Genomic DNA, 26,616 nt, shown 5'->3' with positions numbered 1-26,616 from the left:
TTCGGTCAGTCCAGTCTTCACAGCCTCAACCAATCTAGGGGACAACATCCCCGCTCCAGTAACCAACCAGGAGCACACCTTGTCTTTCTCAGTATTAATCAATTAAGGGGACAACCTCCCCGCTCTAGTAACCAACCAGAGGCACACCTTACCTATCTCAGCTTCAATCCATCAGAGGGACAATCTCCCCACTTCAGCAATCAACCAAGGGCACAACTTACCCATCCCAACATCAGTTAACTAGGGTATGCCTTTCCCATGCTGCATACACCGTCATCTACACCAGTATCATCAATCGACAACCAGGGGGTAGCAGTCCCCACCATCTGGCCACAATAATGAGAGACGAAATAAGTTGTCCTCCCAGTCATAGATGTGCAATTCTCCGATGAGGACATCCCATACCATAGTCTTGAGTTCGAGACTATAGATTACATTCCTCTTGCATGTCCCATCGGTTCAAACTACACCTTCCTTCCTAGCGAGCACCAAATCTTCTACTACTATCTTGAATATCAAGGCTCAACCTTAGTCACTATGGATCGAGAGAATGCGAACAAGAGAAGACAAGGATATCTGCCTCCTACAGGTAAGAAATCAAGGCATAGGGGCACTAAAAGAAGACAAGATCATCAAAAGGAGGGCAATCCTTTCACCTACACATCAATCCCATTCGATGATACAGAGACTCAGACAATGGGGATGAATTGCTTTCAACTGAATGGACCACAATCCTGGTCCCACTCGAGCTGGAAGAACCCAAGGAGTTACAATCCATCGTGAATGAAACAGGAGAAATCACATCCGACATCGACTTGGAGCTCAACCCCAGACTCATTCTAACGTTTAGGCACATTGATGGTGGCCCATTTACTAATCCCTTCAGCCTTGCCTCCTGAGGGGAAGGAGTGCAGGGCAGTAACATGTTCGTAGCCCCTAGATGGTAATAAAAGCCAATGTGAATAGTGCAAGCTGGATCAAGCAACCCCTGTTCGTGTTGTTGTCTCCCTCGGTGTCCCTTACAGCAAAAAACTCCAAAAAAATTAGAAATTTCAAAAATCTAAAACACCAAATATTTCAAAACTCCAGAAATCAGATATTTACGAAATTTTAAAAATAAAAAATTTTCAAAACCCAAAAAAATCCAGAAATGCCTTTCAAAAAAACCCAAAAGATCATCTTGGAATACAGAAAGATTCTTGGAAATGGGTCTCTTGTCTTCTCGCAATTTCTATGGTGCTTGGGCTCGAGCCATTGCTCGGAAACATACTGCCATTCTGGAGCAGATTGGCCTTTTCGACGTGATCATAGCCACGTCAGAACATTTTTGCAGAGATGCAGCTATCTTTAAAGGCTTCCTCAACCATTGGTCTTCAATTACTAATTCATTCCACTTTCCTTTAGGTGAAATCAGTATCACCTTATGGGATCTTCTTTGCATAGTAAGTCTCCCTATCATGGGCAATATCTTCGATGCATATATCCTTCAAATGAAGAATTTACTCTCGCTTCTGTAGGAGATAATAAATCTGAGATTTCAAAGACTACTCTTGAACTCTTCAAAGAAATGGCTAATTTCCCACAGCCCAACAAAATTTATTCCCTTGATTGGTTGGCTCATTTATCCCAAAAACTATAATATATCTTCCTCATTCTATTTTCTCTTTCCGAAGCTTTCATCTTACATATATTCAGATTGTCTTGTTTTAATAACCAAGTTATTATCTTGACAGCTTTACAGACCAGAATAATTGAGATCTCAAGATTATTCGCGAGAATATTAAGAGCATCATCGAATATAGTTCTTCTTGTGAATTGGCCGCTTTCTTAGCTTACTGGCTAAGCTTGGTGATATTTCCCAATTCGAAACAAATGGAAATCATTAGACCATCTCTCTTCATGGTCGTCGGTGCAATGGTAGAGGGTTAGAAATATTCCTTAGCTCCTCCAGTTCTTTGTTCATTATATCACGCCTTCGGTGACGTCGTTTCTGGTTTTGAAAGTTCTATCTCTAAGCCTGTTCCAGTTTGTGTTCCTTGGCATTTCTTCATAGGCTAGCTAGGAGTGTATTTTCCTTGGACTTTTGCTTATTCTGAACGAGCCTATTCAAATCCTCATCGGCTTCCACTTCGGCATTATCAACTGAGAAAGATGATTAAAAAACTGAATGGTTGGGTCACCAGAAAAATTGAGAACAGTGATCCTATTGACTTCTTTCAATTCTTGTTTAATAGCTTTCTGGAGGATATAGAAGTGACTGATGATGATTCCATCTCTTTTAGCGAGCATTCACTCCTTGTTTCTCTTAACACTACAAGAAATAGGGCTTTTACCAACGAAATTTTTGCCGATGAAACTTTTTTCATCGGTAAAAGTAGTGTTTTACCGACGAAAAAAAAAATTCATCGATGAAACACTACTTTTACCAATGAAAAAAATTTCGTCGGTAAATGTTTTCCTGATGGCTGAAAACCATTGGTAATATTGTTTTTACCGATAAAAATTTTTGTTGGGAATAATGTTTTTATCGACGAAAAAAACTTTCGTCCGTAAAACACAACTTTTACCGATGAAATTTTTTGTCGTCGGTGAAACTGAAAACCGTTGGTAATAATATTTTTACCGATGAAAAATTTCATCGGAAATAATCTTATAATTTTTAAGTTGAAAATTTTCGCGCTAGCTTGAAAACTTGTGGTAAGAGTTTTACCGACGAACCAAAACTGTCGGTAATAATGTTTCTACCAACAAAATTGTTTTCGTCAGTAAAAGCGTTTTTCCTAACGGACATAAATCGTCGGCAAAAATCTGATACAATGTTATTACTGACGAAATGAATTTTGTCAATAATGGTGTTTTTCCCAACGAACTTAAATCGTCAGTAAAGATCAGTTACAATGTTATTACTGACGAAATTCAATTTTAATCATCAGCAAAAATCTAATATACCGACGAAAATAAATTTCATTGATAAAGGTATTTTTCCCAACGGACGTAAATCGTCGGCAAAAATCTGCTACAATGTTATTACTGACAAAATTAAATTTCGTCAGTAAAGGAGTTTTTACCGACGAACCAAAAGCGTCAAGAAAAGGTTCACGCCCCGACCAAAAATTCCCTCTATGACCAAAAACCAAAAACTGGACACTTTTACCGATGAATACTTTCATTGCGAAAAATAAATATTCCCGACGAACTAAAGTGTCCATCGATAAAGTTTTTCTTGATGGATGAAAACTATCACTAATGTTTTTTTATTGATGAACAAAAACTGTAGTTAAAGGTAGTATGTTTGTGTGTGTGTGTGTGTGTGTGTGTGTGTGTGTGTGTGTGTGTGTGTGTGTGTGTGTAGTTTTTTATATCATATGAGTGGAATTTTTTTATATATATAATTAAAAAGTAATATTTAAATGATTTGTAATATCACATGAAAAAGAATATTGAGAAGTTTAAAATTTTTAATAATCTTTGAGAAAAATTTTGAGAACAAAATGATGCTTTTGAAGAAAAAAATCGGCATTTTGAAATTTTTGAGAAAAAAATTAAAATATGAGAAAAATTTTGAGATTTTAAAAATAAAAATTCAGAATTTGTATTTTAATTTTTTTTTGAAAAATTTTATAATAAAAATGATATTTTGTTAAAAGAGTAAAAAAGTATACATTTGGAAAAAAAAAATTGTTATTTGTAAATGGAAATTGAAATCTATCTATGAAAAATAAAATTACTAAATTATTAGGCACATCCACTAATTGAACCTTTAATCATTTTTGGACAATCTAATCAGTTCATATTGAAGAGTAAATAACTTCAGATGTTTAAATCAAATTTCATCGAATTTGTTGATCAATCTTGTATGCCCAATATCTTTCTCATATGTTGCCTGATTGAGGCAAGTACCTAGTCAAATTGAGGGTATTGATCAGTAAAATAGAGTGAATGGACTAGACATGTAAAATGAGCCAAATATTCTGGTCAAAATTGTGACCCAACTTACTGACCTCGTGAGAACCTAAGAATTGATGTTAGTAAGTTTTGTGGGCCCCATCATGATGTGTGTCGAACATCAACACCGTGGATTTGTTGTGTCCCCTTTAGGTTATGAGATATCTCAAAAATCATCTGTATACAAAACTCAAGTGGGCCATACCATCTAAAACTATGTGAAGACATCCTAAAAAATATAAAAGCACTTGGTGAGGCCCACATGAGTTTTGGATGCGACTGAAAATTGGTCTGACCCCTCATCCAAGTGGGACACACATAATGAGTGGGTTGGATATGTGAATCACATTTAGGCAGGCCCAATATATGATTATGAATATTTTAAGGAAACCCCTCTCCATCATATTATGTGGTGTGGCCCACCCAAGTCATGGATTGACTTTATTTTTAAGCCCTTGGCCAACCTAAGTCATGAATTGACTTTCTCCATACAGTTCAACGCTTTTATAGGACCATTTTAAGATATTAACTAAAAAATAGAATTTGTATTTTAATTTTTTCTTTTGAAATATTTTAAAAAAAATGATATTTTGTTAAAAGTTTTCAAAGAAAAATTAAGAGTAAAAAAATATACATTTTGAAAAAATTGTTATTTTTAAATGGAAATTGAAATTTATTTGTGAAAAAAAAAATTACTAAATTATTAGGCACATCCACTAATTGAACCTTTAATCATTTTTGGACAATCGAATCAGTCCAGATTGAAGAGTAAATAACTTCAGATATTTAAATCAAATTTCACTCAAATTGTTGATCAATCTTGTATGCCCAATATCTTTCTCATATGTAGCCTGATCGGGGTGAGTAACTAGTCAAATTGAGGGTATTGATCAGTAAAATAGAGTGAATGGACCAGACATGTAAAATGGGCCAAATATTCTGGTCAAAATTGTGACCCAACTTATTAACCTCGTGAGAAGTTAAGAATTGATGTTAGTAAGTTTTGTGAGCCCCATCATGATATGTGTCGAACATCAACACCATGCATTTGATGTTTCCCCATTAGGTTATGAGATATCTCAAAAATCGTCTGTATAAGAAACTCAGGTGGGCCATACCATCGAAAACCATGTGAAGATATCTTAAAAAATATAAAAGCACTTGGTGGGGCCCACGTGAGTTTTAGATGCTGCTGAAACTTAGTCTGACCCCTCATCCAAGTGGGACACACATAATGAGTGGGTTGGATATGTGAATCACATTTAGACAGACTCAATATATGATTATGAATATTTTAAGGAAACCCCTCTCCACTACATTTAGGTGAGTTACTCATTACCCTTAGCATACTGAGTAAACTCTGTGGAGTTCACCGTTATTTATTTATTTTATCTACTTCGTTCATCCATGTTAATAGATAATTTGAGGTCTAAAGAATAAAAAGGAAGCATATCAAAAGCTCCAGTGGACCACACCACAGGAAATAGTGTGATTGAACCTCTACCATTGAAAAATTCTTGAAGGCCATAGAAGTTTTGAATCAAGCTGATGTTTATGTTTTCTCTTCATTCATATCTTTTTGATATTATGAATAGGTTGAATGGCAAATAGACATTATTGTGGGCCCAATGAAGGTATCAACGATGGAAATCATTATTCCACATTGTATCATGTGGCATGGTCCACTTGAGCTTTGGATTTACTAAAAATTTGGGATCAACCCACACCGTTCATCCATTTTTCGAGATCATTTTAGAAAATTATCCAATAAATGAATCATATCCAAAGATTAAACAGACTACACCACAAATGCCAGCAGGGGTGATGATTTTCACCGTTAAAAAATTCGTAGGGCCCACCATACCGTTTATTTTCCATCCAATCTGTCCATAAGGTCACAGAGACCTAAAAGAAGAGGAAAAACAAATTTCTTATTGATCCAAAACTTTTGTGACCCCCAAAAAGGTTTCAATGGTAGACGTTCAATCCCCCCACTGCTTTTGATCGTGTGGTCCACTTGATAGTTAAATCTGTCTTATTTTTCATCTCAAGACTTACGACGAGCTTGCCATATGGATGGACGGTTTGGATATAACACATACCTCATGATGGGACCCACAGAGGTATGCTGGTGTCACCCAGCCCATTTCCAATGCGGATTGGCTACTGACATGCTAAAGTGACGTCACCAAGTTCTGTGGGCCGCACCATGATGTATTTTTTGTATCCACACCATCCATCCATTTGGAGAGATCATTTTAGAGTGAGATCCAGAGAATGAGTCACATCCAAATCTCCAGTGGACCCCACCACAGAAAACAGTGGGGAAGGTGAGGTGGATACAAAACTCAAGTGGGTCACACGAAAGGGAAAATTGGGGAAAGAAATTCCCATCGTTGAAACCTTCCTGAGCTCCACCTTGATGTTTATATGTTATCTAAACTGTTTATAAGATCATTCCCAATGGGATTAAGTGAAAACACCAAAATGATATCCTAATACAAAACTTTTATGGCCATAATAGTGCTTCAACGGTTCTCACTAAATGACCATTATTTCCTCTTGTGTGGCCCACTTGAGTGTTGGATACACCTAAGTTTTCTCCGTATTGCCTAAAATGAGCTCACAAAATAGACTGACGGGGTGGATTTCTCACAAACATCTCGATGGGCCCCACCCAGCATCCTTGCGTAGGAACTTCCTGCCAAAAGCCTTTCACAGGAAATTCGCGTCCGTGAAAAAGAGACCATGGTGGGAAAATTTCATTGTCGCGCATGGTTTCTTCCTCTCTCTCTCTCTCATGCACCATGTTCCTCTCTACCTGTATCACATACCACCTTCCTCCCCCTCTCACACACGCCCTCTCTCTCTAAAGCTCGAGTTGAATCAGATTCACATAGGTGAAGTATTTGTCTCTCTCTCTCTCTCTCAATATTAATGCCAATCTAGGAAATTGGGAGTTAGTAGTTTGTAGATTCTCGATTTGAATGTGGACCCCCAATTGGGTTTTTCTGATTTTACAAATTGGGGATTTAGGGATTTTAGGATTTTGGGGATTTAAGGACTTTTGAAATTGGGGATTTTCTTATTTTACAAATTGGGGATTTGGGGATTTTAGGAATCAAGGATGTGAGGATTTTAGGAATTTGGGATTTTAGGATTAAAGAAAATAAGTTTTTAATATTGGGTTTGAAGGTTAAGCATTGCCTCCTTGATGTGGGCGTCTGACATAAATGGTTGGCCCTATTGTGGATATGGCATACTTCATCTGTTCCATTGTTGATTGGAGATGCAATGGCTTAAGATTGATAGCTAGGAACATCTTACACCTGTACATTAGATGTTCGATTAAATTCCTTAAAGAATGTTTTGTAGTATTTCTTAATTTATGTGGTTTGCTAATTCCACACGCATGCACATCCACTTAGGCACATGTATTGGGATGTGAGATCTGAGCTTATGTGAGATCTGAGCTTAGCATCAGGTGATGTTTTGGCATAAAAATCTGATTTGAGCTTGCCATCAATTGCAGAGTATGATGTTTAATATGCATGCATTCAAAGCTTGTACATGAGGCATGCATTAACTCAAAATAAACTAATTAAAAAAGTGTAGTTTTTAGTTCATGGTTCATCTAAAATGCGACCTTACAATTTGGACTATTTAATTTGAAGTTCTTGCATGCCACATGCAATGTCCAAGTATTTCCAAATGAGTTTTTGGTTCATATTCATCCACATTCCAAGCCATAATCATATTCTGCCATATGCAGCCAAACACTATATGAATTGGATTTCAAGAGAGAGCATGCTCATAATTTAGATTACATAATTTGTACATAGCCTGATCATGGTGAGACTTGCCTCTTAAGTTGTTCCAAAATGATCAAAATGCTATAGATTTCTTTTATATAAGAAAAAACAAAGCCCAAAACAAATAGAATTACCAGTTATGGATTGAATAGGCTGGCAACTGTCAAATGAATTGAGTTGGAGAAAAATGTTAAAAGAAAAATGCTAGTCAAAGCATTTTATTGATTGAAAAGGAAATGTTTTCATTTATTTTAGTTTTGCACAAGTTGGTTTTAGCCATGGCTTTTGCATGAGGATTGACACTTGTTTATAGCTTGCTCTTGCCTGCTAGTCCACACGGTTGATAGTTCACCTGCTTTCCCTACCCTTTTCATTTCATCTTCTGCTTGAAACAAAATGGATAGGGCTGCCCTATCTATAATTGATTTGGCATCAAACAATTTAGGTGTGGATTATGTAAAAATAAATTTGGATTTAATCATCTGTAGATTTTTTTTTGTCTCTTTTCCTATTTATGCATTTATAAGGTCTTGTGGGAAAAAATTCAGAATTATTTTCTAACACTATTACAGAGCCCTTCTACTTGCATTTCCACTGACTGAGAATGATTGAATGATTCTTCTTTTCTGTTTCTTTTAAAATTTTGTATTATTGTTGGTCTCAAGCCATTTATATGAAACTAATGCAATGTTTTCCATGTTCGAGAGGACTATCATGCTATTAAAGTTTTGTATTAACATGTATCTCAACCATCCATGAATGATGAATGCTCTTAGTCTAGTTGGTTTCTCTCTTTCTACACAGTAGTATAGAACTTTGATAATGGCAGCTACATTGACCATTATTTTGAGAAAAAAATCTGCATGTTGTCATATTACAAAACATGGCATACTATTTACTCTTATAATCTTTTTATAATAAGGGTTAGTGAGATTTCTCCCTTTTATTTTGAAAAAGCCTTTACTTTGGTTAAATTTCTCCCTCTCCTATTTGCTGGTCATCTAGGTGCTGAGATAGGCTGGCCACCTGTTCTATATTAGGCATTCTGATACATTGGCTACAAGAAGGAAATTTGTATGATTTCTACCTCTTTCAATTAGTGTATTATTATGTGTATAACACTCATTCGCCTTTCTCACAGGTTGGAAGATTTCCATTTCTTTCCTTCTAATTTTCTAAATTCTTGTAGCTTGTAGTATTGGAATTTGATGGTAATGATTTTGTTACCCGGGCTTTTGAAAAATCCGGAAATAGCAGTTGGTCCTACCATCATTTGGTAAGTAGAATCTTTGAAATGGCTTAATCTCATTTCTATTGTTTATATTCTTTGGTTTGAACTGTTTGTAGTTTCATCTATGTAATAATGTCTAAATATTTCTCTTATATATATATATTCAAATGCTGCAATAGCTTTCATTGTGTGTATGATCAATTCCACAAAGAGAAATAAGAGTGTTAAGGTTGTGTATATGATTCTTTAAGTTATAAATGTGAGTGCTCGTTAACTAACTTAGACATTGGTGTTTATAGCACCAGGTCACACACATCAATGCTGGTCTGCATGAGACACCTGAGCCATTTCCTATGGACGGCAGTATAGGTGGCCTGGCCATTTGGATAGGCACGTGTTTATGTATTAGCTCGAAATTGATGGAGCACACCTAGTTGTGCGTCAGAGCTATCCGGATGTTGACCGGGGGTCTCTGAAAGGTGGGAACTGCTGTTATGACCATGATGAAGCTGTCAATTTCCTATGAACAACATTGGAGTAGCCTGACCATTTGGATAGGCTGTGTTTATGTATTGCTCAGAATTGATGGAGCAAACCTGGATGTGCGTCGAAGCTATACGGATGTTGAGCGGGGGTCCCTGAAAGATGGGAAGCGCTATAATGACCATGATGAAGCTGTCCATTTCCTATGGACAGCATTGGAATAGCCTTGTCATTTGGATAGGCCCGTACTTATGTATTAACTCAGAATTGATGGAGCAGACCCGAATGTGCGTCGGAGCTATCCAGAAGTTAACACAAACGTATAACCTAAACCTAAACCTAAACCTAAACCTAAACCTATAACCTCAACCTAACCCTAAACCTAAACCTATAACCTTAACCTAAACCTATAACCAAAACTTAATTCACTTAACTTAAACCTAAACCTATAACCTATACCTAAACCTATAACCTAAACCTAAAACCTAAACCTAAACCTAAACCTATAACCTAAACTTATAACCTAAACCTAAACATATAACATATAACCTAAACCTAAACCAAAACTAAAACTTAAACCTAAACCTAAATGTATAAACTAAACCTAAACCTAAACCTATAACCTATAACTTACACCATAACCTAAAACCTATAACCTATAACCTTAACCTAAACTTATAACCTATAACCTTAACATAAATGTAAACCTATAACCTAAACCTAAACCTATAACCTATAACCTTAACCTAAACATAAACCTATAACCTAAACCTAAACCTATAACCTATAACCTTAACCTAAACCTAAACCTAAAACCTGTAACCTAAACCTAAACTTAGAACCTAAACCTAAACCTAAACCTATAACCTATAACCTTAACCTAAACTTATAACCTATAACCTTAACCTAAACCTAAACCTATAACCTATAACCTACACCATAACCTATAACCTAAACATATAACCTAAACCTAAACCTATTCTCAAATCCCTAAATCTAAACCCGAACCCAAACCCGAATTCCTAAACCTAAACCTAAACCTATTCTCAAATCCCCAAGCCTAAAACCTATAACCAACACCTAAACCTATAACCTAAACCTATAACCTACAACCTATAACCTAAACTTATAACCTATAACCTTAACCTAAACCTAAACCTAAACTTAATTTACTTAACTTAAACCTGCACCTGAACCCAAACCTATAACCCTAACCCGAACCCAAAGTCGAACTCGAATTCCTAAACCTAAACCTAAACCTATTCTCAAATCCCTAAACCTATAACTTAAACCTAAACCTATAACCTAAACCTATAACCTAAGACCTATAACCTAAACCTAAACCTAAACCTATAACCTAAACCTATAACCTGTAACCTAAACCTAAACCTAAACCTAAACCTAAACTTAATTCACTTAACTTAAACCCACACCTAAACCCAAACCTATAACCCTAACCCGAACCCAAACCCCAATTCCTAAACGTAAACCTAAACCTATTCTCAAATCCCTAAACCTATAACTTAAACCTAAACCTAAACCTAAACTTATAACCTAAATCTAAACCTATAACCTATAACTTAAACCTAAACCTAAACCTATAACCTATAACCTAAACATAAACCTATAACCTATAACGTAAACCTAGAACCTATAACCTAAACCTAAATTTAAACCTATAAACTAAACCTATACCTATAACCTATAACCTACACCATAACCTATAACTTATAACCTAAACCTAAACATATTCTCAAATTCCTAAACCTAAACCCGAACCCGAACCCGAACCCGAATTCCTAAACCTAAAGGTAAACCTATTCTCAAATCCCTAAACCTATAACCTATAACCTAAGCCTAAACTATAAACCCATAACCTATAAGCTAAACCTAAACCTATAACCTATAACCTTAACCTAAACCTATAACTTAAACCTAAACCTAAATCTATAACCTATAACCTATAACATATACCATAACCTATAACCTACACCATAACCTATAACCTAAACCTATAACCTAAACCTATAACCTATAACCTAAACCTAAACCCAAACCTATAACCCTAACCCGAACCCGAACCCAAATTCCTGAACCTAAACCTATTCTCAAATTTCTAAATCTATTACTTAAACCTAAACCTATAACCTAAACCTATAACCTATAACCTATAACATAAAGCTATAACTCATAACATATAACCTATAACCTTAACCTATAACTTAAACCTAAACCTATAACATAAACCTAAACCTATAACCTAAACATATAACCTTAACCTTAACCTTAAACCTATAACCTATAACCTAAACCTAAACCTATAACCTAAACCTAAAACCTATATAACCTAAACCTAAACCTAAACCTAAACCTATAACATATAACCTAAACCTAAAACCTATATAACCTAAACCTAAACCTATAACCATAACCTAAACCTAAACCTAAACCTAAACCTATAACCATAACCTAAACCTAAAACTAAACCTATAACCTAAACCTATAACCTAAACCTAAACCGAAACCTATAACCTACAACCTACAAACTATACATAACCTATAACCTATAACCTAAACCTAAACCTAAACCTATAACTTATAACATATAACCAAAACATAAACCTATAACCTAAACATAAATCTATAACTAATAACCTTTGTGATTTTTTGTATTTTATTTATGATTTATTTTATATACGAATGTTAAACTTATATGTATTTGTAAGTGGATGAATGTGATGTGGATAAGATTGTTTGTGTATGTATGGATGTGGTTTGTGTTTGGAGGGATGTAATTTGTGTTTGGATAGATGTGAATGTGAATATGATGAACTATATTATAACAGGTGTATATTAGGGATTTTTGCCTGAATTTTGAAAAAAAAAATATTCTTTTACTGATGAAATATTCTATAGGTAAAAATTTCAACCACATTTTTACCTATGAAATATTTTGTAGGTAAAAGGTTCATGCACATTTTTACCTACGAAATATTTCATAGGTAAAAGTTTGATCCACATTTTTTACCTACGAAAACAAGTTTTTACCTACGCAAAATTTCGTAGGTAAAAGTCTTACTCGTCGGTAAAAGTCTTTTTACCTACGAAAAATTTCGTAGGTAAAAGTTTCGGCCACTTTTTTACCTATAAAACATTTCGTAGGTAAAAGTATTTTTAGCTATGAAAAATTTCATAGCTAAAAGTTTCATTAACATTTTCACCTACGAAAAGTTTCATCGGTAAAAGTCTTACTATTATCGACGAATTAAGTTTTCGTGGGTAAAAGCCTTTACCCACGGTCTTTTACCAACTATTTTTCTAACAACAAATTTCATCGGTAATACTCATTACCGACAAAAAATCATGTTTTACCGACGAAAGAATTCGTCGGTAAAAGTGCAATTTCCTGTAGTGTAGGTTTGGCACAATTCCTTTGATGAAAGGTAGCACATTTTGGCGTGAACCATATTATCCAAGGAGATTTGCTCGTCAAATTGGATTTGATCAAACTATCCCGGAGACTTGTGATATTGTTACCAGAACAATGAGAAGTTATGGCATTGGACCATATAATTGGGCCTTGATATGGAAGCAACTTTTGAATATACATACTGGATCACGCTTCATAATTCCCAGTTATAACTATCCAGTTCATGCTTCTTATTGTTGGATGCGTTGGTGGGCTCATCAGTATCACTTAGTGTACAATTATTATCAATAAATTATGCCATATGGATTCTTCTGCTGTGCATAAGAAATTAGTAGAAAGGCCAAGGCATACGTTACTTCGAAGAAACAAATCATGCCCCCTTTCTCGGTCAACTTTATATAAAGATTTCTTTAGAAGATAATATTTATGAAATGAAATCTGCTGATACTCTTGAAGGATGGATAACATTTGGTACTCCTTTAAAGAATTCAAAGAATGCATCTGAATTTTTAGATCTTCCAGAAGGAAATGATGATTCTTTGCGATTCCATCTTCCTCTGCCCTTACGAATTTTACGAGATAGCCTTCCTTCATCATCAGAAAAACAAGAGACAGGAAGACATCGTCTATCTCTTTAGAAGGATAAGCAGATTATAATCGAAGATCCATAATTTGTATAGTTGATCTCGAAGAATTAACTTTTGAATAGAAAGTAGCAAGTATTTTGAACAAACTTGCTATTGCTGTAATTTAAACCTGATTCAAAAGAAATGTATTTCTATATGTTGTTTTAATCAATGTTTTGGAATTTTCATGATTTATTTTATCATGCCAGGTAATTGTATATTTGAGCATTTAATATGCGAACATATACATTTGTAGCATTTTGATGAGCATTGAATAAGATAGGCAAACATATGCATTTGTAGCATTTTTGATGCTACACACAGTTTAAGCTCTTGAGTAGTGGAGCTAATATATTTTTGATTGAACATACTTTGATTGGACTGGACTTGACTAGACTTGACTTGACTTGACTTGACACTTTCACACACAGTTAACTCGGTAGGTTTTAGGCACAGGGTTGGCCGCAGTAACTCTCTAGAGTTCACGGGGCTCGCAAGGCTACCTTAAGAGTACCAAATCCAAAGCCGCTAGTCCATTGACGAGGGGGTAACTTTTTTTAGAGGCCTGTCCCCATGAGTTTATACTGAAATCAAGCTAGGAATCTGGGAGATCTTATGCATGGTTGACCTATCTATGAATGAGCCAAAGAGTGCACATATAGCTCTCTTTTTCTTCATCTGCAAGGTCAGACCCATTCAAGGGAGGGCATTTTCTCTCACCTTCCCCCGTGGCGCTGTCGGAAGCCGTATAGATGGCATTGGTTTCACGCGTGGTTGTCCGTATAGGAGCACTCTGCTACCCGCATGGGTCTAAGCATGTGATGGCATTCGTGGGCTTTTTAAGGCCATTGGCTTCTCATTGTTGCCTGCATGATATTTGATGTATCGCCGATTATGATAGGTCTTATGAGTGATTGGTTGTATAGCGCACTCCGCTGTTATAAGTGATAAATCGTCATCATTATTGTAGGACTTATGCATAACATTTTGTTGTCGTAACTGATAAATCGCCATTGCCAATAATAGTATTCTTGATAATATTTATGTTTGAAATAGTGTATCAACTTGGCGATAATATCAGTCCAATGATAATGGCTTTTGCAATAATGGTCAACGGCGATTAGCGATGGCGATAATATTAATTTGACGATAATAATCGGCGCTTGATGATAATCGATGATAAATTTGATACATTTTAGCAATAATCATCGGCGATAATATTGATTTTGGCGATAATATCATCAGTGCTTGGTTGATGGTCGGCGATAATATTGATAACTTTGACAAACTTGAGGATTTGTCTTTTATTCATTATGTATGAAGAAGAATACATGGCATTGCCTTTTGAGGCTTTTTCACCATTTTACTTGTCTTACCCCCTTTTGATTGGGAAGTATTATACTGATAATCTTCATAATCAAAACTGCAGTGATCTTTAGGGACTATATTTTGATGAAGTGAGCATTGTCATGCATACTTATAGTTCCACACTCTAATCTCAAAGATATAAAGAGTCGTGTCCATATTAGAATATGGCTTTTCTTTCCAATGACCATAATTATCTTCAATTGGGATTACATGCTATTACTTGCTCTCTTATATCATACGTTTTCCTTATGACTATTTCACCATTGTCCACCATTTCTTGTAAAATTTTCTTTAAGACGAAGCAACTCTCGGTTCGATGTCTAAGAAAACGATAATAATAAATAGCAGTAATCATTTTCTCTCATTTTCTTCATCTCCTTTGGACGTTTTGGCCATGGTTGTTTGATTTTCCTTGCAGTTAATAATTGATTCATCATGGGAAGTATATCATCTTCTTCAAATATATACTTCTCGCAATTTTTGAATTGTCCAAATCTTTTCTTTACTTTCTCTGCTGTAGAACTATTCATATTTCCTTCATCAAAGTTCCTTTGTTTAACTTGATAGTTCTTCATTTCTCTTTCTTCTTTGACATTACTAGTCGAAGTCTTTTTAGAATCTTGAAACAACCGGTTCATATAGAAATTGAACACTTTCATACTGAGCTGTTCTATATTGCAAGCTTTTATGATTAGATCTTGAAAGGTCTGTATATTCGGGCCAACAAGACCCAATGCAATATCTGGTCTTATGCATTCTATACATAGCTTGACTTATTCTTCTTCTTTCACCAATTGTGGTCATGATGCCCCCAATATCCTCCATCGATCGATGAATTCTTTGACTAGTTCATTTTGTCTTTGGCAGATAGAAGTTAAGACATCTGTACTGATTTCTTCAATAGATGACCCGGCAAGCTGTGAATAATAATGATGAATATTTCTAATGGAACTTGTTGTAGGAGATATAGAAAACAATGGTTTTCTTGTCATAACAGCTTTCCCTTTACCTTTCCATATCTTTGACGGATCCCTTGCAGACACCACGTTTATAGTTACTTTTCTATCTCACTTTTCATCCTTTTTTATTACTATCTCACCTTGCTTTATCATTTTCTGCAACGTATCTTTCAATGTGAAGCAGTCTTTTATGGGATGCCCCATGAAACGATGATAACGGCAATAATTATTTTCTTTCATCATCTCAACTTCCTCTGGATATTTGGGCTGAGGTAACTTGATAGTTCCAACAGTTAATAATTGTTTCATCATTGGCAAAACATCTTCTTTTTTGAAAATATATCCTTTGTGAGAATCATATAGTCGAGATCGTTTATCATTTGCATGGCCTTTATAATGATATGAATTTTCTCTTCTTTTTGTTTCCTATCTGTTACAAAATGTGTCTCTTTTCTTTTCCCAATCAACAATATTTACCATCGATCTATTTGATCCTTTTCTCTTTATTCTGTTTTGAAACACTGGCATGTTCCTCGCCTAGTGCATGTGCTTTTGTAGCCAAGTCGCAGAAGGTTCTTATGTCAGCGCTGGTGAGGCCGAATGCAATTCCAGTCTCCATAGAATTTAAACACATCTTTACTTGTTCTTTTTCTTCAGGTAGCTGTCTGCATGAAGCCCCTAACGTCTTCCATCTTTCTATAATTTTTTCAACAGGGTCGCCTTCTCTCTGTTGTACAGAAGCTAGTTCTATGATACTAACGTATCGGTCTGATGAGAAAAAGTTTAACATAAATGCGTCTTGCATCTGCTCCCAAGTTCATATTGATTCTGGTGTCAGATTGGAATACATTCGGAATGCTTTTCTTGTTAAAGAATAACCAAATAATTGTAAGCAGTATTGTGAGATAGTGGAGAAATTACCCATCGTCATGATGAAGTGCATGAGATGCTCCTTTAGAGATCCATCCTCGTTAAATTTCTAGAATTCGGGATGTTTGAAATTTGCCGGGAATGATATATCTTCAACTTCTCTCAAATACGGTGTCATATAATGGAACTTCCCAGTATGTTCTCGTTCTTTAACTATCTCTATAACCACTTGTCACATTTCCTCTTGAGTTATCGCTCTTGTAGCAAGGGTAGAGTCGTGTGGTCCTATCCTTGGAGGTTGTGAACCTTCAGGTCGTTACTCATTTCCATTCACTGCAGTCATCATTGGTGGAGCCACAACTTGAGCTACATTGTGAGCAAGAGTGGCCAAGGCTTCTCGAAGACTCCGACATTCTTCTATTAGTGTCCTTTGAGTTTGTGTTATTTTGGCCATGTGCTCATTAACATTTGGCGGTGGACCCTAATTGGTTCCTGCCATGTATACAGTAGCTTCTCCACTCCCTGACGAAGCTGTTGTCGGAGTGGAATATGAGCGTATTAGAGTAATAGGGCTTGATAAGAGAGAAGTCTTGTTAAGTTTTCCCGTGTTTCCAGAGGATTTGACTGATTACGATGTAACTTGTAGAGGCATTACTTGCGGAGATACAGAGGATGGTGATTCTTTTCTTGTCCATCGGACTTTGTAATGGACAAGGCTGGAAAATCATGCGACATTAGGGAACAAGGGGATCTCCCTGAGTAAAGTGTTGGAGGAGCAAGTGCAGGATTCTTCCTGGCCGCATTTCTTGTCACCAGACCTCCGACCCTTTGTGGCGGAGTTAGTCTAGTAGCTGCACGAGAGTGATTCTTTGCCTCTAGCTGGAAATGACGATCCATTCATATTTTCTATCTTGTGCGAGTGGTGATACAAATATTACTCCGGCAACAGCTCATGAGGTGTTGTTTCGAGTCAGCTTTGGCATTTTTGGGATTAGTTGATTCTTCGAATCCGAAGGTTGATTACGAGCATACTCCACTATAAATCCGGTTGAAGTGAAATATAAAACTATTTTGCTTGAAGCAATTGTCATTGGTTGCAGCTTGAACGTATGTATTATATCGTAGTTTTGTCAGAAACCATAGAACAATATCAATTAACATTTTAAGTGAGGATTTACTTTATCTTGGAGATAAAAGGGATGATGTTCCCGTTGAGAGTCACCATTTTGGCATCTATATGACGCCAAACTATGATGAAATTATTTAAATTATTTCTAAGTTAATATTGAGTAAGATAGTTAAATTTCCTAGTGGAGTGACCATTTTGTTGCGACAAGAAACGAAAAATATTTGATTTGAGAATTATCTCACTTAATAATAACAAAGAAAAGAAATTAAGAGAATAATCATCATATTTTATTTATCTTGAATTCGTTTACATCCTTCTTATCCTTTGATTCCAAAATAAAGTTTTTATGATAAAAATACAAGTATTGAATGAATTTAATATCAATTTCGGCAGCATTTCAGCTCATATCCTTCAAGTCTTCATGAGAAAAGAGTTGTGCAAATCTTCTTTCATACACGTCTTCATTAATAATATGAAGGAATGCTGAAATATTCTGAAGAAAACTCCCAAATATATATAGATATATGTGTGTGTGTGTGTGTGTGTGTGTGTGTGTGTGCACTTGCGTGTGTGTGTGTGTTTCCCTTTAGGTCACCCGCGCAACTCCTTGTTGAGTTACGTGGGTCAAGGAGTTGCACGGGCCCGCGCAACTCGATATGAGCTGTGCGGTTCTACCTTGCTCTCTCCCTTTCTTCTCTCTTCAATTCCTGTCAAAGGTATCAATCTTCTGAAAATCCAACTGCCAAATGAAGAAGTAAGGGGCATTTATAGGCTTTCACACGTGCAAACCCTCAAATCTTGTGCCATGGGACCCACTTCACATATATTGTGCGCAACTACGCAGGTATCATATTTATGAGTTGTGGAGGTCTGCACAACTGTAATGAGATGAGCGGGTCCGTGCAACTTGACTCTTTGTGCAACTTGCTCCTTGCAAAACTTTACTCCTCGCGCAACTCAAGTTTTCTTCAAATTCTTCTTCACTTTCTTTCTTTCTTCACTTCTTTTCTAATCAAATTTCATGCTCCAACATTCATATACAAGCACTCTTGTGTGCATAACACCATATAAATATACCTATGTTCTTGCATGATTCACACGAATTTGAATGCTAGCATGCTTTAAGTTATATGTGTTTGAATGTTATTATGCTTAGATTCATGAAAATTTAGAATTGGGATTACATAAATTTAAAAGTGACAATTGGATACAATTCATGTAAATTGTGAATTTGTGGGAGATATTTGGTTGATATGTGTGGTTTGAATTGCCATGAAAATTTGAAAGTGGCAATTGGATACGATTCATGTAAATTGTGAATTTGTGGGAGATGATTGATATGTGTGGTTTGAATTGCCAAGTTATTGAATTTATGGGAGGTACAATTCATGTTTGGAAATGTATATGAATGGTTGTAACACATGTGGAATCATACCTTGAACCAGTGGCCTTTGTCTTGGAAAAACTATAACAATTCGATTTATAAATTTCATCTTTGTGAAACACTGTGCCCACTATTGCTTATGGGATTAACCATAATTTTGTCCTTGATTGGACTTGATTACCTAAGTGACTGGTTGGGTTGAATGCTTTGAAATATTTGGATTTGGACTTGTGATGGAAAGGTTAACTGGAATTATCATGTTTGGCCACTAGTTGAATGGTTTAGCATAACCATTGTTTCGTAAATTGAACTAATAAATATTAGGCTAATCATGCATACATGGCATGTGGATTTTACCGGGTGACTAGTCATTATAGGTCATACCATAAGATATTTTATTATATGACTAGATCACTATGGATTGTCCTTTGCATGGAATTTACTAGGTGGCAAATCATCGCGGATTGTACCATAGGGTATTTTGTTGGATGACTAGTTCACTATGAGTCATCCTTCTTTGCATCATGGGTTTTATCCCCAAATCGCTAGCTAAATGTGCATCCCCAGGTTTGAGAGCATTTCATGCATACATGCATTTAATTAAAATTAATGTGTGAATATTATGTTTGTGAATTGCTAATTCTATTTGAAAAATTATACATAACTAATATGTCATGTGTGAAAATTTGAAGGGTTTCTCACTGAGATGGACATTCATCCTTTAATGTTCGAACACACAATAAGTACTGTAAGAGCTAGAACGAAGCTATGATGCGGTGAAACTCTTAGAGCGTTCACCACAAGTAGTTTAGGTTTATACTTAGTAGGACTTGTGTATGTATTTCAATTTGTAATATGTTAGACATGTGAGTTGTTTATGTAATGCTTGGACTTTGATAGCAAAGTTCGCTTTATTTCTCTTTTGTTTAATGTATACCAGGTGAATGTGAATTGTTAAATGTTAAATAAATAATTTTATTTTTTTTTTAAAAGGTGTGTTAAGGAGTACATTCATTAATTAGTTAACACCCTCGAATTTGGAACCTGAGTCACTGATACTTAGGTGTCAAGTTTGGAGGCGTTACATAAATGTATTGCAGCAATGGCGATAGATAATAGCAACTTAAGTTAACCTAAGCTTAGATGTTCTTCAACCTAGCTGGACAAAAGTTGAGGGTTTTGAAAACTAGGATTTTATATATATATATATATTATATATATATATATATATATATATATATATATATATATATATATATATATATATATATATTAAATATATGTATATATATATGTATATATATATATATGTATCTATATATATATGTATATATATATATGTATATATATATGTATATATATATATATATAGATATATATATATATATATATAAAAACAATGTTCCGTTGTATAGGTTGCTAGTGTTTGGCGTGGGCTTGGAGCTCTTCGTCATATTCTCATTTTTTAGGCTTCTATGAGGTGATGAAACCCTAGTTGGGTTTCCTTGCTAATCCACGATTCTTAGCAATCATAGTGTTTAATTGTTTTTCGATCATCCCATCTAGCTTAATAGATCTTCGAATATCATAAACTATTTTCAAATCTCTTGCCATCATGGTCGTGGAGAGTCATAAATCTTATAGGGTCAATCTTGTTGGATCCAGATTGAGACACATTTCATTGGTTCTCATCTGCTTTTATGTTGATCTCATTCTCAAATATTCGTAATCACCACGAGAACAATAAACATCTCCAAAAATATCTCCCATTTTAGAAGGATTGTGAGAGGGCTTTACCGAGCATATTCAGATTTCTGATAAAATCTTTACCCAGTGGTTCTTTTATAAACATGTCAAACACACTACCTTGTTCATATATGCCACACGAATTAGGGCCACGTGTCATTCATCACTTCGTCTTTTCTGCAAGAATGCATAAGGTTCTGCGCCACTTCACTTTTAGCAAGTTATGTGTTGTTGAAAGATTGGGGGTGAAATATATATTCAAATGCTAGCACAATTTTGATCATTGTTAAGCGCCTAGTGCCAACATATGACGGAATCTTATTCATGCACAAGTGTATGCCAAAATTGGGTGTAAATAGCTTGTATTCAAACTCAAAAAATCATTGATTTGGATCATCAATTAATCATGATTATTAGGTAGCATTGAGAAAATGGACACTTCAAATTAGGAGATCATCTTAGAATGTGGCCCACTGGGTTATAACACATGCTAGAACCTTTGCCACAAGAAATGTAGCATATGCTGGCCATATGCTACCTCGAGACTTGCTTTTTCAGCAAGGAGGCCACTTCCTTACAAGTCCTCTGTTATTAGGGGCAAGTCCTATACTAGTAGGGTTGTGTGCGGTGTATGGCCGCTTAAAAATCACATGGATAGGGATATTAATCATCTGATACTCATGCCACGGGGATTGTTTTTTCATTTTTTTTTTAAAGATATTATTAAATAGATTTGTAAAATTTTATTAACAAATTCTTAACATAAGTAATTTAATTATTTTTAAAAAAACAAAGTAAAAATAATAATTTACATAGTTCATCATTAATTTATGACATGGCAATGTGTCCACACCAAACGCTAAACATTCATAATCATTCATCATCATCATCATCCTTGAAATAGTAATCATAATAAAATAACCAAATTAAGATCACTCCTACCCACATAATACTTATGATGCATGCCAAATGGAACCTAAGACATGTGGCACATCCATCACGGGCCAGGAATCCTTAGCAACGCCAGCACTGTGGGACCCACCATGTTGTGTGTGACATACTATGTTCATCAGGTCGAAAACTTCAATAATTTCATCGCCATCATCCTGTTTGAACCCAATGGGCTAATAATCTATATATTTTCTCTTCTTCATCGATTCAGGCTCAAATGTTAATGGATGAATAACCTCTGAATATGTCTCCCGGTATTTGGCAACCGTGAAGTAATCAAGGAATTCTTCATACACATTACATCCACTATATAAGATAGCCACAATAACATGTTCGCAAGGGTACGCATGTCTTTGACAGAAGAAACATGAGCATGCTCCACGTTGAATATCCACCTTAAATGCCCCTTCACCTTTCACAACAACCTCAAACTCTGTTGCACTACCTAACACAGAATAACACTCTGAGTCTTTCTCTACTCTAGAAATAACATCTTGAACACGGGGGACAAAGATTGTCTTCCACTCTGAACTTTCTTCCAAACTGCCGTTAAATGTCCTCGTGATGTCGGCATGCAAGGCTAACAACGTGGAAGTGATAGGCAGATATCCCCAACTCACAAACTCATACCCCCAAGGTTCTGGAAAGTAATTGCAGTAAGCATCAAACTTCCCTTCAAAGTGAGATGTGGCCCATTGCTTAGGATTAATATCCTTCACAAAATTCCATGCTTCTTTATATTTAGCCTGAATCTGACGCATGCAATCATCAAATTCAGAATGAAACGGTGCAAAAGTTGCACTCCTAAAAAGATCCAACAAATCATCACATTTGAACTTCTGCCAAATTTCATTAAACAGCCCCTTGAGATGGTAACGATGACATGCATATGGAAGGAAATCACTAACCTCTTCCAATATCCCTTCCTGCCTATCTGATATAAATGTTAATCCAGATATACTTCCTAACACTTGAATCAACTCCCCACAAAACCATTTCCAACTCTCTATGCTCTCCAATTCAACAAATGCATATGAGAGTGGGAAATCAATGCAGGTAGCATCAATGGCCCTAGCGAAGAACCACTCACCTGGGTATTCTCCTTCTATCTTCATACGCTCAAGCCTCACAACTGGTCGGCATGCTTTCTTGAAACCACAAATTGCAGCTTTATATGCAATAAAAAGTCTCAATGAGTTGTCAGATGACCTGCTAAGCTTTGTCGTGCTTCCTGGATTTGTCTTCTCAATATCCTTGCAAAGCATCCTAAGATCTGGATAGGATAGTTCAAAGTGCATCTCTTTTAGTGCCAATTCTTTACCTCTCCAAGCTTTATCGTAACTTACTTTGATCTTGTATTCTCGACTAATCTCATCAACGATATCTTTGGGTGTACAATCCAAATTTTTTCGGAGTCGATCCTTGACCAAAGTTGCAATCCATTTCCTACCGGCTTGTCGATGCGTCTCTGTGTTTGACATTGTTGGCTCATTTGCGGCATTACAAGTATGGGTTTCCTTCAAGAATTTTATCTTGAATGTAGGCTTGTCAGGAACCTTACATGCACGTATACACCATAAGCAATCATATTTAATGCATTTTGCCTGAAAACGACCATGGCCTGACCTTGTTCGCCTGTATTGGAAATTTGAACGTATGGCGTACTCCCTTAAAGCCTCGTGGAAAGCATTTGCATTTTCAAATTCTTGGCCTTCTTTTAAAACCGGCATCACTTTCTGCATGTTGTTGACAGGATTAATCAAACCATTTGATGCACTTGGAACATCATGTTTATTGGCATCAACATTATGCGAAGAAGATGCAAGTGCTTTATAACCTCCATGTAAATCCTGCAATGGTGGTTGAGCATTTCCAGTACCAGCATTCTGCATCAGATTACTGAAGAAACAAAAGTTAGTAACAACAGGGGACGAACCAGTGAACTACATAACTGAGAAAAAGAATAAATTTGTAGTGAAGTACCTGGGTATTGCAATGGGGATTGAAGGGTTTTGGGCACACAAAACAAAGAGCTGAATAGGCTCGTTGCTTTGAGGAAATGCATCCATCATATTTGAAATATCGTCATCATTCTCAATTGACACAAGTGAATCCAAATCTAGACCAGGATATTTATACTGGATGCTGGTAATGTCGGTCAACATGCAAATCCCACGCACTTTGCATAAAAGATTGAGGTAATTGATCGCTCGTTCAACACGAACAATCCGGTTTGTGCCTCCCTTGTAATAAACGTTATCGGATTCCCAAATGAATTCGCCTCCTAATCTACAGAGTAGCACCACCTTGTTCGTAGACATCAAATTCCCTATAAAGTACTGAACATGCATAAGAAGAAAACTATTATTATGCAGAAGAAAAACCAAGAACAATAATTTTTATGTTCATATTTGCAAAACAAAAGACCTATATTCTTGTATACTTATTTGTTTTCCATTTGATCTAACATCAGTTACATTATAATTTTTTTCCTTATCTACTTATTTGAACAAGCAAGGAGCATGATTTGGTTTTCAAGAACATGGACCTCCTGTGCCTCACTGCGAATGAACCATTTTTTAAAAAAAAGGCACCACTATTGGGGATTGAACACTGGATCACTCACACACGCTACACCGTCTCAACCAGCTCATCTAACAAGAAGTAGACACCACAGATGAACCATGCCCCAAAAATTTCTCATACTAGAAAATCCTAGCAATCCAATCTTTAGTTCTTTTCCTACCAAATATCGGTTGGTTGCTGCATTGTTTTCTCATGCACTATCTATTTGCAGGCCACATATTTAAGAGTTAGAATTGTCCAATCTTAAAGATATTTGGGGCATGGTCCAAGCATAGTTGACCAAAATCACAATCTTAATTAGAATCACAGGCCTCATTTGTACAATCAGATGGCTCTAGGTTACTGCGCATCCTCTCTTTCCAAGCCCCTCCATAAATGAAAGTATAATATGATGCTTGATCTAGCAAAACATGCAGGTTGGACCCACCTTTCATCAATATGCTGAGCCATTATGATCAACCTCTACCACAGGAATAACTTCTGTTGGATTATTTTAACTGTCAAACAGTGCATCGCAAATAGATAGCTTTGCCAATCATCCACATTAAGAAAAAGGCTTACCTATCTTATGGAGAGGATTATTCAATGTGAGTAGAGCCATAGTGGGGGTTCATGTAGGGTCCTAGTGTACTTGACCCAGACCCCGGCCAAGGGGATCAGGTTTGGGTTAAGGTCATATCAAGACTGGGCTCATGTCCAAGTACCATCCTTTGTTGGCGTAGACCTGAACTTGATCAGGTTCAAGTACTCGTCGGTCTTAGGACTTTGGCTTACCATCAGGATCACCAACCAAGGGGCCATCATCATCACATTGAAACTTCAGGTAAAGGGCCATCAACTATGGTCATAGAACAACAGTCTAAATAGTCAACCATAAGGCACTTTTAACGAATAACCATGGATTCTATATGCATATCCTTAGATAAAGAATCCATGGCACCAAAACCACATGATTTGGATCTAAATGGGAGAAATCAGATCTGGATCAGAATGCACCCTAGATCTTATTCCAATATTCAGAAAACCATCGATAGATGCAAAAATAGAAAATTGTTATAAAAAAAAAAAAAAAAAAAACTATATTAGTGTCCTTATAGTCTACTAGCCCAAATGTGAATGACAGCAACAAACCTCTTTTAGTAAGGCAAATTTATTAAAGCAAGAAGAGAAAGAAGACAAGAAAGGCAATGGATATGAGTCGCTACCAGTATCAACACATGCTATGAAAATTTCTTATATAAAATCATGATAGTAAATTACACATCTCTCTTATATAAACCACATGAGTTGTGAACATTTGGAAGCTCAGGAAGCATCATCACAGGATCCTACGTTTTTGGAAAAAAAAAAATAAAATCTGTAAACAGTTTGATGATCTTGTGGACCACACAATCCATTGAATCATACATCAATCTTCATCTATCACAGGAAATGAGCAAATCCTTCCAAATAAGTGAAATGGATCAACAAAATCAATCAAACCATAGAATTAAGGAAGATCTAAAACCAAACCAATATTTATCATATCATATTTATATACCCTCAATTGAGAGGGTGATGCTGATTCAATTATAACCTCTGCCAGGTAAGGTCGAGATGATTTCTTTCCATATTTTATTTATAATGCTTCTCTATCATATAAATAGTTCCATTTGAGTAAGAAAATCAATCAATTATACCTCAAAATGAAGAAAGAATCTGCTCAAGTAAAGTAGGAGGGAGCCTGAAACAATGTAAAGAAAGAAAGCAGGAAAGAAGAGAAAGAAATGTCCGTACCTTTGCCCGTGGAAATGGAATCCTTGAGATCAACCAGAGGAAGAAAGTTGAATGATATTATCCAAAATCACTCCAACCCTAGCTCGGAAGTTGGGGTATTTAATACGAGTCATTAGCCCCAATGAATAACGGTGCGTGTACCAAAAGTCTCCCACCTTAAGAATCATTACAGCCGTTGTTTTTATTCAACCAACGAAAGGTTCAGATTAATCATCCAGGAGTTTTAAATCTGGGTAATCTTTGGTGCATGAGCCATCCATTGTCAGTCTCACTGTATGAACGGTTTGGATCACCTAACCATCAGCCTTACTTGCACATTT

The 26,616-nt window shown here is 35.9% G+C and overlaps 1 protein-coding gene across 3 annotated transcripts in view; it reads right to left on the bottom strand.

Moving 5' to 3' along the window:
* The window catches only part of LOC131246501 (uncharacterized), a 63,554-nt gene extending 37,155 nt beyond the window's left edge, over positions 1–26,399 (bottom strand). Inside the window, exons 1-3 of one of the 3 annotated variants that reach the window (XM_058246708.1) lie at positions 26,297–26,399; positions 23,918–24,273; positions 22,843–23,833 (exon numbers count right to left, since the gene is read on the bottom strand). In XM_058246708.1, coding sequence (XP_058102691.1) covers positions 22,843–23,833; positions 23,918–24,255 — 1,329 coding nt within the window. In that variant the 5' untranslated portion in view covers positions 24,256–24,273; positions 26,297–26,399. Of the gene's footprint in view, positions 1–22,842; positions 23,834–23,917; positions 24,335–26,296 lie in introns of those variants that run through there. The other 2 variants (XM_058246716.1, XM_058246700.1) reach the window with 2 other exon arrangements.
* Between the last annotated feature and the right edge of the window lie 217 nt (positions 26,400–26,616).

This window comes from Magnolia sinica, chromosome 1 (assembly GCF_029962835.1).
Source record: "Magnolia sinica isolate HGM2019 chromosome 1, MsV1, whole genome shotgun sequence".
NCBI lineage: Eukaryota > Viridiplantae > Streptophyta > Magnoliopsida > Magnoliales > Magnoliaceae > Magnolia > Magnolia sinica.
The sequence above is the reverse complement of the archived record's forward strand: the minus strand, read 5'-3'. Positions and strand labels throughout refer to the sequence as shown.